Here is a 16620-nt window from a genome sequence, read left to right on the forward strand (position 1 = left end):
CCTCCCCTCTCCACTCCAAACCCCGCCCTCCTCAGGCCCCGCCCCCAAACCTTCCACTGGTAGCAAAGAGGCACCTGACAACCCTAGGTAATCTGTGGAGAAGGAAAGACCCCTCCCCCCCACCTGCAGAACATTCTTTGCCTTTTGGAAGCAACCTTCACTAATAAGGGTCCCCACCTTTTCCCAAAAAGTGTGCTTTTGGGATAGTACCTACTATTGGACTCTGAAGAAAATACAACATTTACTTGAAAGAACATGGCAATTGGTGCACTGAGACTGCACCTTACTTAGATTGTACATACTGTATATAACTTTGATTGTTCTTATATGTATCTTTCACTCTTGTATTGTTGATGTCATATGTGTAAGCACCAATAAGAATTTTTTGCTACTTTTGTACTGGAGACTCCGTTGCAGATTTTCTAACCATTGGTATTGGCACGGAGGTGCCTATTTTGTATTGTAACCTCCAGGTAGTAGCTGGCCATCTCCTGCTATTGCAACTGATCTCCAGCAGATAGAGATCAGTTCACCTGGAGGAAATGGCCGCTTGGGCATTGAAGTCCCTCCCCTCTCCCAAACCCCGCCCCCAAAACCTCCCGCCGGTTGCAGAGAGGGACCAGGCAACCCCAGGTACAGCCCTCATTGTGCATGGGGGTCAACGACTGCAATGGGTTCAATGCCGGTGGAAATTCTCCTGAGCAACCAAAATAATTAGGGGACTAGAGCAACTGTCCTATGGGGAGCGGTTAAGACGCTTAGGGCTGTTTAGCTTGGAAAGAAGGCGGCTGAGGGGAGACATGATAGAGGTCTATAAAATTATGCATGGTTTGGAGAGAGTGGACAGGGAGAGGTTTTTCTCCCTCTCCCATAATACTAGAACACGGGGTCATCTGCTAAAGCTGGAGGGTGGGAGATTCAAAACAGATAAAAGGAAGTATTTCTTCACACAACGCATAGTTAAATTGTGGAACTCCCTGCCCCAGGATGTGGTGATGGCTGCCAGCTTGGAGGGCTTTAAGAGGGGAGTGGACATATTCATGGAGGAGAGGGGTGTTCATGGCTGTTAGTCAGGATGGATACTAGTCATGCTGCATACCTATTCTCTCTAGTATCAGAGGAGCATGCCTATTATTTTGGGCGCGGTGGAACACAGGCAGGATGGTGCTGCTGCGGTCGTCTTGTGTGTGGGCTTCCTCGAGGCACCTGGCTGGCCACTGCGGGAACCGACTGCTGGACTTGACGGGCCTTGGCCTGACCCAGCAGGGCCTTTCTTACGTTCACGGAAATGCCCAGGGGAGGCTACCCCTCCACTCTTCCATCCCGCCCGCTGAGCCTTGCGCGCGAGAAGGTCCCGCTATATTTCGCCTCTCTTCGAAGGAAAGCGGGGGGGGGGGGGTTAAAAAAAAAAACCCGCTCCGGGAATCCGGGGGTTTCTCAGGGCGAAAACGCACGGTGGCTTGAGCCTCCTTCCTTCCCTGTTCCAGCCAGGATTCAGCCAGGATCGAACGCACGAACGTTCGAAGAACGTTCAGCCAGGATCGAACGCACGGACGTTCTTCCCTGTTCCAGCCAGGATTCAGCCAGGATCGAACGCACGGACGTTCTTCGAACGTTCGTGCGTTCGATCCTGGCTGGAACAGGGAAGAACGTCCGTGCGTTCGATCCTGGCTAAATCCTGGCTGGAACAGGGAAGAAAGGAGGCTCAAGCCACCGTGCGTTTTCGCGTTGCACACCTTCCCGTTTTAGTTTCACAAGTGCCGAGGAACCTTAATTCTCCCCCCCTTGGAAAAAAAAATCTGTGTGCGGGGGGGGGGAAGGGGGAAGATGGGCGGGCCGTTCTGATTGGCGGCGAGCTCGGGCACTGGAGACAAATTGGGCTCCCCATAGGAGGAAGGCTTGGAGGAGTGGGTGGGGACTGGGCGCCTGGAAAAGCCGCCTCTCGGCCGGCCCCGCAGCTGGGAGGGAGCGCGGTGCGCCTTATTGCCCCGGCATTCAAAAGGGAGACGGGCAAGGCGCAGGCAGCAAAGGGCAGGCTCTCCCTCGAAGGCAAGGCAAGCAGAGGGAGTCAACCGAGGCAGAGCCGCGCGAGGAGGAGGAGGAGGAGGAGGAGGAGGAGACGACGACGACGACGACGACGACGACTCGGGGCGAGGACTTGCCGTTCCTCCCACTTCCCGGCGCGTTGAGGAGCTGCCCTTCAAGCCTTTCGTTGCGCGTTAATTTATTCCCCCCCCTGCTCCGTTGAGAGGTTTCTCGCCCAAGCGGCTTTTTCTCTCTCGCCCCCCCACCCAAGTGGAAAGCGAAAGGAGGCGGCGAGGGAGCGGCGACCCCCCCTCCCACCTCCTCGAAGGGGCCCCGTCTCGCGCCGCGCTCATTGAACCTGGACTCAAAGAGGGGGTTTCTTTTTTTTCCCCCTCCTGAACGGGAACGAGCCACCTTGTTCCAGCTTGCAAAGCGGCGGCAGGAGCTGAACCCCCGGCGAAAGAGAGCGATCTTGTGTGTGTGTGTGTGTGGGGGGGAAAGATGCATTGAAACTTCGGGCAAACTTTCTTTTGGGGGTGGGGGGGGCGCCCGAGTGGCGAGCGCGCGCGCGCTCGCGGTGCCCGGCCCCCGCGGAGGAGGAGGGGGCGGAAGATCTGTTACAGTTCCGAGCCTTTCTGGGTCCTGCGGCTCGTCCCGGAGGAGCGTCGGATCGAGCCGGGCCGAGAAGAGAGAGGCGCGGAGGGGTGGGGGTCCGCGGCGCCTCGGAAGTCGGGCTGACGGACGGGGGAAACCAGAGACCCTGAAGCCTCTCGCTTCCAACCCGCCCCCCCCTTCCAGTCCGGAGCCTTCCCAGGAGGAGCAGCCCCAGCAAAAGGAAGAAGCCGAGGAGAGAGCCGGGAAGACCCCCCCCCCAAAAAAAACCCACACACCCCGGTTGGAAGCCTCCTTTGCCTTTCTCCAGGAATCATGAACTTTCTGCTCGCTTGGCTCCACTGGGGGTTGGCGGCGCTGCTTTATTGCCACAACGCCAAGGTAAAAAAAAAAAGGGGGCGGGCGGCGGGGAAACCTTCCTCTTGTCCCCGCGTGGCCTGATCGCTCCATGCTGCTTTGAACTTGCGGGGTTGGGGGGCGAGGCGGCGGCCGGGCGAAAGGCAGCCCGCACGCGTCGGAAGGCGCTTTGGCATCCGGGCAGGTTGCGATCCGGGCGCCGGGGCCCGTGCTGCTGGGCGGTCGCCTAGGGCGCAGACCTCGCAGGGGCGCAGAACTGGCCCCAGGGGCACCCTTTGAAACCGAATAGTGTCTTGAAACAAATGCAACGGGCAATTTATATATATATATATATAAATAAATTTTAAGATGAGCGTCACAATAGTGCTTTGGAATGTCCTATAAAAAGTTTGGTGCTTTTATTTTTTCGACAAGACATCTGTTTTTGGAGATTGGTCCGCCATGGGGGGGGGGCACTTGTAAGTGAGCCTTGCCTAGGGCGCGAAAATGACTGGCACCGGCCCTGCCAGGCACGCTGAGACGAGTGGCAGCGGGCGTACGGTGGCATTTGGGCCGACAAAAAGCCTCTCGAGACGCCTTCACGCCTCGCGAGCCGCGCGGCGTCGAGGTGTGCAGGTCATTCCTGCGACGTCCACGCCGCCCTTTCCATATGGGGCCTGCGCGACTGGCGGGGGCGGCCGGGGGGGGGGAATCCGAGCCCCTGAGAGTGTGGGGTAAAAACGCACGGGAGGCGTCGCCTTGGATTTGCCGCTCTCTAGATGCGCGTTTTCCCCATCTGAATTCTCTAAACTCTGCAGGGTTTTTTTTGGGGGGGGGGAAGTTTAGAGAATTCAGATGGGGGAAATGTGCATTTAGAGAGCGGCGAAGCCTCCCTTGCGTTTTCGCCCCGAGAGAGCTCTGGCTTTCTCGCTCGTTATTCGGCCGCTTCGTGCTCGTCGTTCCCTCCCCTCTTGTCTGCGGAGTTTAGTAGGAGTTGCGAACCCGGTTTGAACGGCGCACGCAGACGCCCGTCTCGGCGGCGTCATCGATCGCGGAGCGAGCAGGCAGGCAGCGCGCTGGCTTCTTGCATCAGCTTCTCGCTCGCTCGCTCGCACACACGCTCTCCCTCCCTGACGTTGCAAAAAGGTGGTTTTGTCCTATTGGCTTGCATTCACCGATCGGAGTTCAGGATTCCGGGCTTGCCAAAACAAACAGAGATCAAAAGGCAACAAGATGGATCCTGTATTTCTTCCAGATTGATTTCCCCCCCAAATAAACGACCTTTCAGGGATACCATAAATAAGAGTTTCTCCTGCACTCCCACGTTCTTCTCCCACCCTCCCTCATGGCTATCACTTGATAGCTCTCCCTGATTGTAGAAGCCCCCTCCACTCCCTGGGTGGTGTGTGGGTACTCGCTCTTGGCTTCTTGCCCTGCTCTTTCTTTCCCCTTTCTTAAAACTGAGCTCAGACTAATGGGGAGCGAGTTCTGTCCACGTTCGGCCCGGGTGTCCGGTTGGGGTGGCTCACGTTCGTTCCCAGGTGGACGTTCCTCATCATTCAGCGGGGTGTAGAACTAGTTGGCTTTCTTATACCACTCGGACGGATTTTAGGGAGGTCCGCGTAGGCGTGAAAATAAATGCCCTGTACAAACCTGACCTGTTACCTGTGGTGCTCTGGCACTGATCGCTGGCAAGAAAGGTGTGAGTGTGGAGCCATTTCGGGCGTAGAATAGAGTTTAATTGGGGGCATCACTTGCTTTCTAGCTAACCTGTTACGCTGCTGCCTTCCTTCGAGTGACAGCGGCATATTAGGTTGGCTATGTTTGGTGGGAAACATAGTCTGTGTTCCTTTAGGGAGGTTTGCCCCTAGGTCAATGTATCAGTCATGGTTGTGTTTTAAACTGCTCTTAAAAACACACAGCTGTGGATCAGGAGTTCCTGTGAGATAGGGCACGTGTAGAAGGACGGGGATGAAAATGAGGGGAGAAAGAACCATAAACGCTGAGAAACCTTTCCATTTCTCCCGGGAAGATTGGATGGAGATGCTCAGCTTTCAGGGCCGTGCAACTCCCTTGTATTCGTGTAGAGCACCCCAGTTTTGGGAATACTATCCAGAAGTTTGCATTGGATTGTGAACTGTCTGCTGGGACGGCGATATACATTAAATTTATATTAATTGACTCAGTGGCACAGAGACCATAACATGTTCAGCCATGGGTAATTGGGCAGCAGGTGAGATTGGGAGGCGAAACCAGGAGGTGTTCATGTAAATGTGTTGGGCTTCTTTAAGTGAATGTAGAGGGGAGGTGTTCTGCTGAGGCAAGGCACTCTCGGCAAAGGCGCAGTTCATGGAGGCTGTTAGTCTTCTGAAGTGAGGCTGGGAATCTGTGAGTCAGTGACCTGGCATGGGAAGCACAGGTGTTGGTTTCCACTGGGGGGGGGGCGTGAGTGGCTGGCTGTAATAATAGTATCTGTCACCCTCTCCCCAGTGGTAAGCAGCTTCTGAAAGTGCTGCTTACAGAGCCCCCCCCCCCCCCCGCAAAGGGGACTGTGGTGAAGCAAAGATTACTTGCTCCCAACTTGAAGCGTCCAGACTTGTAACCTGGCAAAGCTTGTCTTTTCCCCACCATGGTGCAAACACTGTTAGCAGCATTTGTGGTGTCGGGACGAATGCTTCAGCGCTGCCCTTGATTCCTACTAAAGTGGCGGCTTGTCGTTCCCTTCGATGGTAAATCTGTGTAGTGCATTTGAAGTTAGGTTTCGTGGGGATATCCCTCCCAAGATGCATTTCATGTGGGATCAGGCGAAGATCAAACACAGAGGGAGAGGGGGGAACAAGTGTGTGTGTGCCTAGATTGCTAATGATCTTGCTGCCTCTAGCCTTTCACTGTTGATCAGGCCACACTGGGGAGGGCACTTAACCTCCCAGCTCTGTATGCTAAGTTGACAGAACACAATGGTCTGCCTTCCGTCAGAAGCGCCTTCATTCTAATTTCTAGGCTCCATGGCAGAAGAAGAACGATAGTCCGGCCAAAAAGGTTCGATTCTGGTGTGCTCCTCCAGTGTAGTTTCTGAACAGTTCAAGCTTCGTTCCCCTCCTGTCTGGGCCATGTCAGAAATCCCTCTGGCTGCTTGCTGGATTACTGACCTCTCTCCCAAGTAGGTACAATGGGGAAAGGCTGCAGCAAAGTCCCCTCCTTAAGTAGAAGCCTCTGAGAAGACTTCTTCAGCACCTAAGATGGAAGGAAGGGGTTTTAACTCCTGTCCCGGGGGCCCTCCCAAAGTGGTTGAGTTGCTAGTTTCACCGTCCTGAACAGTTACAGAGCACTTTTAATGAGGCTGGAGAGATTAGAGGGAGGGAAGAAAGAGGGGAAGGGTTGGTGGTGTGAAGGAGTGGGCTGTGTGTGTTAGGGGGAAAACTATCAGATTAACCTTTTCCTTGCTTCAAATTGGTACTGGGCACCTTGTAGTGGAGCAGGAGGCAAAGTGTGGTCCGATTCAAGAACACAGTCTTTCTGGGCAATTTGCAGATGATTCAGAGCCTAAAGGAAACTTTACTACTGTTCTTCTAGAGCCCAGTTGTTCGTTTTTTTTTTGGCCTGTCAGAATGTCATAGGAAAATATTAAATCCCATGGAAAGACACCATAAAACAGAAACCGTGCATAAATCCTAAATAATAATAGCCGGCAAAGGACAGGCAGTGTGACCTTCAGAAGGGCATTGGGCCTTTTTGTCTCCAGGAGAGATATGTTGCTTAACCGTCCTGTGACAGAAAGCAGCTCCGTGTAAATGGGGACAAATTCCCTCTGTCTGACCGCTGCTGCTTTGGTTAGGGGAGGATTGCCGGTGCTGGCGACAGGAAAAGGCTCTACATAACTCAGCAATGTGGATGAGAGAAGTACCTTTATTGCAGGATGGTTTCAAGGTGACACTGCTGTATAATTAGCTCTGAGAAACTTTCTGGATCCAAAGGCAAATGGCATGAGCATTACCATGAAAGTATTTTATGTATGGGTAATGGCATCTCATCATTTTATGAACTATGGACATAGCAATCCTGTTTTAGAGATGTACCTGAATGTAACACTTCCGCTGATCACCAGTCTTCCATCTAGCCTTGACATGCGGTTTAAAAGTAAGACGGTAAATCCCTGTTTACTGTCTGAAATAGAGGTTTTTACAGAGTGAAATGTTATAAAGCTGTAGTGCAGCTGGTCTTTGTCCTATCCCTATTTTTGTGTTGAGCGTATGAGTAGAGAGAAAGCTTAGAGCTATTTCAAGGGAAAGTAGGAGGTTAAGAAAAGATGCAAAAGTACCTTTATCTTTAGATGTAGCTTGTAGTTGACTTCAGATTTCCCAAAGAGGGCTCTAGAGTGTAAAAGGAAATAGATGAGATCTTTCTCTCTGTAGGGCCTAAAGTGTGTGTGTGTACACTATATTGTTGCTTCTGTAGGATGGCTGCACGTGATTGCACTTGCTGAAGGTGTGGTAGTCTTCATGACCGGAGCAAGTCCTGGGACAACTTGCCACTTGATGCTTGCTCATAAAGGCTACGTGCATTGTGTGGTGCTAGCAAAGTGGGTGGACACCTGCTTGACAGGGAGCTGTGGCAATTTGCCACCTCAACAGAGAGCTGAGTCGCTGAAGCCCTTAGACGCAGCTCAGGCTTTCTGTGTGCATGATGTGGCTGTCTCCTGGCCCTTGGCCTCGTTGGTTTTAGAGATCGGACGCGTGCCTTCTGTCTGCCCCATCTTGTTTGTGCTGTTGCTGTGACCTTCCTGCTGGTGGGGAGAGACACTGTTACTGTCTTTGAAAAGTAATACCGGGGCCCACCAAGCTCTCTATGGCTAAAAGGAGCCAACCTTTGTTCAGAACCTGGTGGTTCTGTTCACTTGATCTGGAGTTTAAATGCTTTTAGGCTGCTTCCGTTCCGCTGAGGTCAATGGGAAGTGATCATACTAAGCAATCGGACTGAGCAGGGTTGCAGCCCTGGTGTCTGGCGCTGCTTTGCTCTACCACATTGCAAATATTTATAGCCCATTATTTGCAATCAGGGCTATGACACTAAAAAATGGTCTCTTCTCCCCCTGATCTCGGAGGACATCTGTACCAGCGGGTGCTTTCCATCCTATGCTCAGGGAGAGGCAGGATCTAAAATCTTTCTTCCTGTCCCCTGGGCTAGGACCGCCCACTGATTTCCAGCTCTCCTCCTGCCTCAGAGGGAGTAACAGTGTTAGTCGTTAGCTCTTAGCAAACTTCTTTTTCTTCTTGGAATTTTTCCTACTTATTTCTTTTAATATTCTATTATTCTTTTGCTTAGTCTCGTCAGCCCTCCTCTTAATCTTTAATCTTCGCTCCCCTCCTTCCCCCCTCTTACATCCTCCCTTCCCCACCCTCCCTGCTGGAGGCTATGGTGACTGAGAGTGAGAGAGGGAGTGAAGAGCTTATGTCGGGGGACGAAGAACAAGTCGCTGGGCTCCTCTCACCCCGACTGGCTTCGGCTGCAAAAAACCGCTGCGAGGAGGATCGCCCGACGAGAAGCCGCACCGACCAAGATCGGGCTTCAAAGAGCCGTCCCGACCAAGATCGGGCTTCAAAGAGCCATGGCGAAGACGATTGGGCTGGGAGACTCAATGCAGGCGCGGCCGCGCGTAAGCGGGACTCCCAGCCGAGCGGCGGCGAAGAAGGCGCGAGAAGACAATATGGCCGCCTCAACTCCCCATTCGGCCCCTAGGGGTTACGAGGGTGAGACTGGCCCCTGTACTGCCGGCTCCAGTGGAGATCAAGCAACAGGGACCCATTCCAGTAATGTAGAAGCCTTTGCCCCTTCAGTCGGGAAGTGTGGGTGAACGCAGTATGTTAGACCTAACGAGACAAGCCCTCAGAGAGGAGTTTGCCTGCTTTAGTGAGCTGGTCAACAGAAACTTGCCTAGTTCCAGGGCTTCCTCCCCGGCGACCATTTTTTCTTCCCATTCTGCAGTTGATATGGAGCGGGAGGCGAGTGAGACTGGCCATGCCTGGTTAAATAAGGCGGCCAGGAAGGCTCCATTACATTCAACAAGCAGAGGCGGATTCCCATCCCCCTCCTCTGATAGTGAAAGAGAAGAAGGGGAGTTCTCTTCTGGAGAAGAGAATGAAGGAAAGGATCCCCAGGGCCAAGACCAATAGTCTTGTCTGTTTGCTGGAGAGGATTATCAGGCCCTGCTGGCTAAAGTTATGGCTGCACTAGATCTTCATGAAGAGACGGAGGCAGCTAAGAGCAAATCTAAGTTTAGAGGCACCAAAGAGTTTTTTGCCAGAATTAAAACTCATTCTAAGACAGTGCCATTTCCAGAATATTTTGAGGATTTGCTAAAAGATGAATGGGATAAGCCTCTCAATAATAAGCAGTTTCCAGCTGCAGTTAAAAAGATGTACTCTCTAGAGCCAAGGGCTATGAGTCTTCTATAGACTCCTCTAGTTGAAGCCCCTTGCGGCTGCCCTCCAGTCTGCAGGTCTTCTGTCTGAGGACGGGGCTGGGAATATTAGAGACCCATTAGAAAGGCGGACTACGCTGGTAAGAGAGCCCATGAAGCCTCTGCTTTATCAATTGAAGTGTCAGCCACTGCGGCCTTACTCACAAGAGCGTCTTTAATGTGGGTCAGAAAACTAATCGATTTGGTTGCACAATGCAACAAGAGTTCTGCATGGTCTGCATCGTGTATCAAGAGCTATGAACTTTCTCGCTGATGCTACCTTAAGATTCCATGACACTGTTGGCCATAGCTCTTGCAGCCTCTGCGGTTTCCAGGAGAGCTCTTTGGCTTAGGGCTTGGTCAGCTGACTATGGTTCAAAGGTTGTCTTGCTGGGATATCCCTTTGAAGGAGGACACCTGTTTGGTTCCAGACTTGATGACATCTTAGTTGAAACTAAGGATAAGAAAAAGGCTATGCCTAAGTTTATCCGGAAAGAAGGAAAAGCCTCTTACCAATCTTCTTTTCATCCCGTTTGATCATTGCACACCCTGGCGCGACCTAGAGGGGACGGCAGAAGAAGCAACTGGTCTTCGGGAAGGGGCTGCTTCCGAAAAAACTTCAGGTTCAACAAGGGTTCCCAGTTCCACCAGAACTCAGATAAACCTGGCAGATTCTCTGATAAACCAGGAAAGCAATGACTGCCTATTCAGTCCGGTGGGGGGAAGACTTCAGTTCTTCGCAAGAGTTTGGGACCTGATTCAACTGGACTCTTGGGTCCAGAGAATACTCCATGAGGGTTACTCTCTGGAATTTTGGAAGATTCCATCAGACTGATTCATGGTTTCCCCCTCTTCATCGAACCCAGACAAAATGTTAAGAACACAATCAGCCATAGATCATCTTCTGGAAATCAGGGTGATCGAACCAGTGCCACCCTTGGAGCAGCGCACAGGGGTATACTCCATATTCTTCACTGTGCCAAAAAGAAATAGAGATTGGCGAGCCATTTTGAACTTTAAAACACGTCAACAAGTTCATTCAGTTCAAACGCTTCTGGATGGAAACGCTGCGCTTGATCATCGAAGCACTACGCCCACAGTTATACCTGACATCCATAGACCTGACCGAAGCATATTTGCACATTCTGATTCAGTCAGGACACCGCAGGTTCTTGCGATTTGCTCACAATCAACAACATTTTCAATTTCGGGCCCTCCCCTTCGGGCTCACTTCAGCCCCCCGGGTCTTCACGAAGGTGCTGTTGACTCTCGTGGCGCTCCTGAGAGAGAAGGGGATACACATATTCCCCTATCTCGACGACATCCTGGTGAGCGCCCCGTCAGAACAGCTGTCAGTCCAACACACCAATGTCATACTTCGAACTCTGGAGAGTCATGGGTTCCTTGTAAATTTGAACAAGAGCAAACATTGCCCATCGAGAACGATTACCCACCTGGGGGTAATTATCGACACAAATTGAAACATGATTTTCCTTCCACCGGACAAGATCTCCACCATCTCAGCTCTAGCGAGAAAAGCCATCTTAACCAAGTCAATAGGCCAGTTCACCTTAGTCAGACTTCAGGGCCTCATGGTGGCCTGTATTGGATCAGTGCCATGGGCACGCTTTCACATGCGAGGACTACAATGGTTTCTGAAGCCCTTTCAATTACAGATAATCCAAAAGAGGGATGTTCGCGTCACCATCTCTTGTCCAGCGAGAGTCAGCCTCAAATGATGGACGATTGCTTCCAACCTATCCAAGGGACAGACTTATCTTCCAATCTTCATGACCCAGATCTTTACAGACGCCAGTCTGGAAGGATGGGGAGCAACCTTTCGTCACAACACTCAGGGTTGCTGGAACCAGTCGGAAAGGAAGATGCATATAAACAGGTTGGAACTTCGAGCCATCAGAAAAGCCCTTCTAGAGTTCCAGTCGTTCATAGTAAATCATCACGTCTTGCTGAGAACGGACAACATATCAGCAAAGGTCCACATCAACAAGAAAGGAGGGTCTCGTTTCTCCTCCCTGCAAGCAGAGGCGGTAACCATACTAAGCTGGGCAGAAAAGCATCTGGCCTTGCTCAGGGCAGAGCACATCAAGGGAGAGATGAACACACAAGCAGACTGGCTCAGCCGTCAACAAGTAGACGAAGCAAAATGGGCATTGAAGAGATCTTCCTGCAGATAGTGGAAAGGTTCGGGCAACCTCTCAAGAGACCTATTCGCCTCGCACAAGAATCACCAAACACCGAGGTTTCTGTCGAGATTTTACCATCAGAGGGCCAAGGCAGTGGATGCCCTGGAGTCCCCATGGCCTCAAGGTCTGTTGTACGCCTTTCCTCCTCTCCCAATTCTCCCCAGGGTTATTCGAAAGATTCGTCAAGAGGAGGCATACGTGATCCTGATTGCCCCTCATTGGCCACGAAGACCTTGGTTTCCTGCATTGATAGAACTGTCGGTTCAGGAGCCATGGCCTCTTCCAACAGTTCAGGACCTCCTACAACAGGGACCTCTACTTCACCCGGATCCGGGTTGGTTAAAACTGACCGCCTGGGTCTTGAAAGGAAGAGGCTGTTAGACCTGGGATACTCTCAGAGGGTCGTGGAGACCATGCTAGAGGCTAGAAGAGAGTTTGTGTGTTCCACGCCTACAAGGTGGTCCTACGTACTGATCCAACCTTAAAACCTAAGGTAAACTCCAAGTTCCATAAGCAGCAGGAACTTCACCTACCTTCATTTTGTCCCAAACAGTATCAGCCAAAGGAAAAAAGCTGGAACACCCTAGATATGAAAAAAGTCTTAAGTATCCGTGTAGGACAGAGTCCTTTCGTCGTTCTGAATCCCTATTCATATCGGTCTCTCCACCCAATAAAGGATGTAAGATGTCTAATTTGTCTATCAGCAAGTGCATTCGGGTCTGCTATCAATACTGCAAGATTCCGGTGCCGTTGGGAATTATGGCACATTCAGTGCGCAGTGCAGCTACATCAGCAGCCTTTGATAGACAAGCATAGGTAGAGGAAATTTGCAAGGCTGTGGCCTGGTCCAGCCCTTCTACATTTGTTAGGCATTATAAGATAGATTCGTTCGTGTCAGCCGATGCAGCCTTTGGGAGAAGAGTCCTCCAACACCTGGCTTCAGATGAATAATTCTGGATCCCACCCGATGAACTCAGCTTTTGAACATCCTGCTGATACAGATGTCCTCCGAAATCAGGGGGAGAATGGAACCTTGGCTTACCTGTGAAGGTTCCTTCTACCATGATGGAGGAGGACATCTGGCCCGCCCTGGGTAAAGACTAGCATCGGTGATAACGGAACTCTACATGACTACAGAAGGAAGAAGTCAATTCCCTTCTTCCTCTTTCCCCATTGTTGTCAAATGGTTGTCACTGTTACTAAATTACTGTCTCTAGTTTGTGTCGTTCCAGAGACTTTTCTTCCTTATTAAAGGACTTTTCTTCCTTATATCTTCCATATATATATATATATATATATATATATTGATTTTATATATATATATATATATATATATATATATATATATATATATATATATATATATATATATATATATATATATATATATATATATAAAATCAATCAGAGGGCGGTCCTAGCCCAGGGGACAGGAAGAAAGATTTTAGATCCTGCCTCTCCCTGAGCATAGGGTGGAAAGCACCCGCTGATACAGATGTCCTCCTCCATCAGGGTAGAAGGAGCCTTCACAGGTAAGCCAAGGTTCCGTTCTCTCCTGGGAAACTTGGAGCCGTAGTGCAGATTCACTGAAGTTGGCCCAAGCCAGGAGGACAGGTGGCAGAGCAGTACCAGTATATCTGGGATAGGGAACTGAATGTGAGCCCAAGGAGGGAAGTACCTTTTTTGACATATAAATATGACCATCTTTCCCCCAAATGTCTCAGGACCCAAGGTGGGTAGATGTGGAGATCCTTTTCCTTCCTGGGTGCACCCTCCTGTTCTCTCTTCTTTAAGTTTATGGACAACTGTTTGCAAGATAATGCACTGTTATTGGTGTGTGTGTGTGTGGGTAGGGGGGGTAGTGTGTCGAAAATACAAAAGTACTGCCTAGCTTTATTTGTCTTTCCCACTGTTGTAACTAAAGTCCCATTTCTGTAGTTGCAGAACTGAATATAAAAAAACAAATTAGTCGGCTGTTTAAATGCATATTACAGTTTGCTCCAGAACACGTCAGTATAGTGTGTGGACATTTATTTATTTATTTATACCCTGCTTTTCTCCCCAGTAGGATGGCCCAGGCTAGCCTGATCTTGTCAGATCTCAGAAGCTAAGCACGGTCAGCCCTGGTTAGTATATGGATGGGAGACCACCAAGGAATACCAGGGTCGCTGTGCAGAGGAAGGCACTGGCAAACCACCTCTGTTAGTCTCTTGCCATGAAAACCCCCCAAAAGGAGTCACCATAAGTCGGCTGCGACTTGACGGCACTTTACACACACACAGGGACCCAAAGTAGTTTACAACATTGTTCTGCCACCCACTCCCTTTTATCCTGACAACTAGAAACCTGTGAGGTAGATTAGGCAGAGAGCAACTAGCCCAAGGTCATCCAGTGAGCTTCCATGGTAGTGGGGATTCGTCTGGAAAAATCCAGATCACTTGAGCAGTGTCCCAGGAATTCCAGTGTTTAAGCACCTCAATAAAGAGCCGGGTTTTAAGACTCTCATCTGAACAGTGATCTGATAACAAGATACGAAACACCTGTCAGGTAGTTGAATGCTAGTGTTGCATCTGAGCTATCAGATAATTTTGATAGGAAGGAGAGACATGATGGGAAGTGCGTGCAGGGCTGATGAAGAGTGATGCATGGAAGAAAACCCTGTGAACTTTTCCTATCAAAAGTCAAGGAATGTCACACTCGTGACTTGCTAGGACTAATAGTGTGCTGATGCGGCATAGATACCTTCTTGGTGCTGGGAAGGAGATCTCTTCCCTGCCTACCCCAGGTGACTAGCAGTGCAATCCTAAAGAGAGTTACTCTCGTCTAAGGCCACTGAAATGTATGGGGCTTAGACTGGAGTAACTCTCCTTAGGATTGCACTGTAGATCTCCCTCTGTAACTTCTTTTGACGCAGCATTAAATTGTGGTCAGTTGAATGGCTCTGCCAGCTCTTCCCACTTTGCTAGAGCCCTCTGACGGATGGGGCCCCTGGCTGAACTGCCTTCTGATAGGTTGCCTTGGACCAAGGGCCTGTACAGATCTCACGGCATATTTGTCATGTCAGCGTTAGAAGGTCACCAATGTATTCTGTTCTGCCAGCCCCCTCTCAAGTTCAGATTTGCTCTCTGGGTTTTGACCTTAATAATCCGAAATGCCTTTGAGCAGCTTGTTTCTGTTCTCTGTTAAAGTGACAAAGCTGTTATCTTTCCGCAAAATCCCTTTTCCGAATTTCCTAGCAGCTGAGTTGCCTCTGCTTTCTCATAGATCCTGTCATGGGTCTCCTTCCTTTCTCCCCTTACTGTTTCAGCCCTGGCCATGGTGGTGTGTTAATTTTCATATGCTCTGAAGAAAAGGGGGAAACAAAAGTTTCTCTGTGCTTGTTGTGCTAGCAAGCAGAGAAATACACTTCACAATTGCAAAAATGTATACAAAACTCCACATTTCACACAATGACCCTCCTCTAAATGATTAATCGGGGAATTCAGAGGTTCTTATGTGGGTGTTCCAGTGGAGAGAAATAAGTTTGGGGAGTGAAATTTTCTAATAATGCCCAATGTCTTGTTTTGCCTCCTGGTTGATTCCTGGGAAACGGCACAGTTTGGAGACAGGACAGTGACTTTGTTATGACTAATTTTCCTCTTGTCTTTGCAGCTATCGCAGGCAGCTCCTACCGAGGGGGATGGGGAGAGGCATCACAGTGAAGGTAAGTGGCTCGCCTTCCTTCTGTCCTTTTCACAACCACAAGTCCTTTGGAAGACGAGACGTCATCGGATGCGGGGAGGTGAACAGTGGGTTATGGGAGAGGGTGGCCAGCGTGGGGAGCCCGTATTGTTGGGGAGGACCCTGATGACCGCTGCCACCTTCTGGAGAGTAGATATAAAGTGTATAGAGCTTGGTGGCCAACATTCCAATTTTGTTTCTGGTTGTTGCCCTATAATGGCATGTGACTTCCTGTCTGTGGACTCCATAGACTGTTACGTTCCCATTTTTCTTCCGTGGTGCAGCCACTTGAGAGCTCCCGTTTTGTTTCTGGGGGTCAGGAGATGTGCAGGAACACGATACGGTCGTCTGCAGGGAGGTTGGAATTGGTGGAAATCGCCACCCTTTTTTTCAGCAAACAGAAATATTGTTGTGCTGGAAGAGCTGTGTGGTTGAATACGTGTCAATATATATTATTACATGGAGGCAACGGGGAATAAGATAGGAATGGTTACAGCTGCCAGGAGGCATTCCAGTTTTCTTTCTCGTTAAGAAGCAATCCAAATCAACCCCGATATTGTTTTTGCGGGCGGGACAACCCTTAAGCTTCCCCAAAATTCATGTAATGGGGCACTTTCCAAAACACGTGTATTTTATTCTAGGGTTATTTAAAAATTAAACCTAGAGCAGTTGTGAAGAACTCGGAAGAATTTGCCATGATTTCCGAAGGAAGATTTGTCAGTTCTTATTATCAGTCTGCTCTCCTCTTTCCTGTTGGCAGACCTTTGACCCGGGCTGTATGCATAGGCAAGGCATCAGAGTATCAGCACTGGAATATGCTGAAGACCGAGCCCCAAATAAGGGGAATATCTTTTCCAGGCAAATACTTCTCTGTTGCTAATTGCAGCCAGGTCCATTACACAGGAGTTCCATTATTCTTAGCATCTTGCATGTCACAGATCATAGTTCACACCAAATAGGTTAACGAAAGGTGAACTGCAGTCCCTTAATGCTTCTACTGCTTGAGCTGTAGGTGAGTTTATAGGATGTGGTGATGGTACTAATTTGGACTGGGATTTTTGTGTACCTTTGCTTGTGCATTAGCCTTTCAGCAAGGGTTTAGACCATTAGGCCTAATTCCTGGTTGTGAGCAGTTGAAGACCCCATGGAATCTCAGACTTGAACATTGAGTCTTCCTGAGAGAAAAGGTGGCTGCACCTTCCCAGGCCTTAAATATAAAGGCCTGAGATCTTAAACTTTGCACGAACAGGCAAAATGAAGGAAAGG

General features: G+C 50.0%; 1 protein-coding gene across 4 annotated transcripts in view; it reads left to right on the plus strand.

Annotated features, from left to right (window-relative positions):
- The first annotated feature begins 2922 nt into the window (after positions 1-2922).
- Positions 2923-16620, plus strand: part of VEGFA (vascular endothelial growth factor A) — a 29998-nt gene continuing 16300 nt past the window's right edge. For all 4 annotated transcript variants that reach the window (XM_056852850.1, XM_056852851.1, XM_056852852.1 and 1 more), the window contains exons 1-2: positions 2923-3018; positions 15286-15337. In XM_056852850.1, coding sequence (XP_056708828.1) covers positions 2953-3018; positions 15286-15337 — 118 coding nt within the window. In that variant the 5' untranslated portion in view covers positions 2923-2952. The remainder of the gene's footprint in view (positions 3019-15285; positions 15338-16620) is intronic.

Source organism: Euleptes europaea, chromosome 7 (assembly GCF_029931775.1).
Source record: "Euleptes europaea isolate rEulEur1 chromosome 7, rEulEur1.hap1, whole genome shotgun sequence".
In the NCBI taxonomy this organism is placed as follows: domain Eukaryota; kingdom Metazoa; phylum Chordata; class Lepidosauria; order Squamata; family Sphaerodactylidae; genus Euleptes; species Euleptes europaea.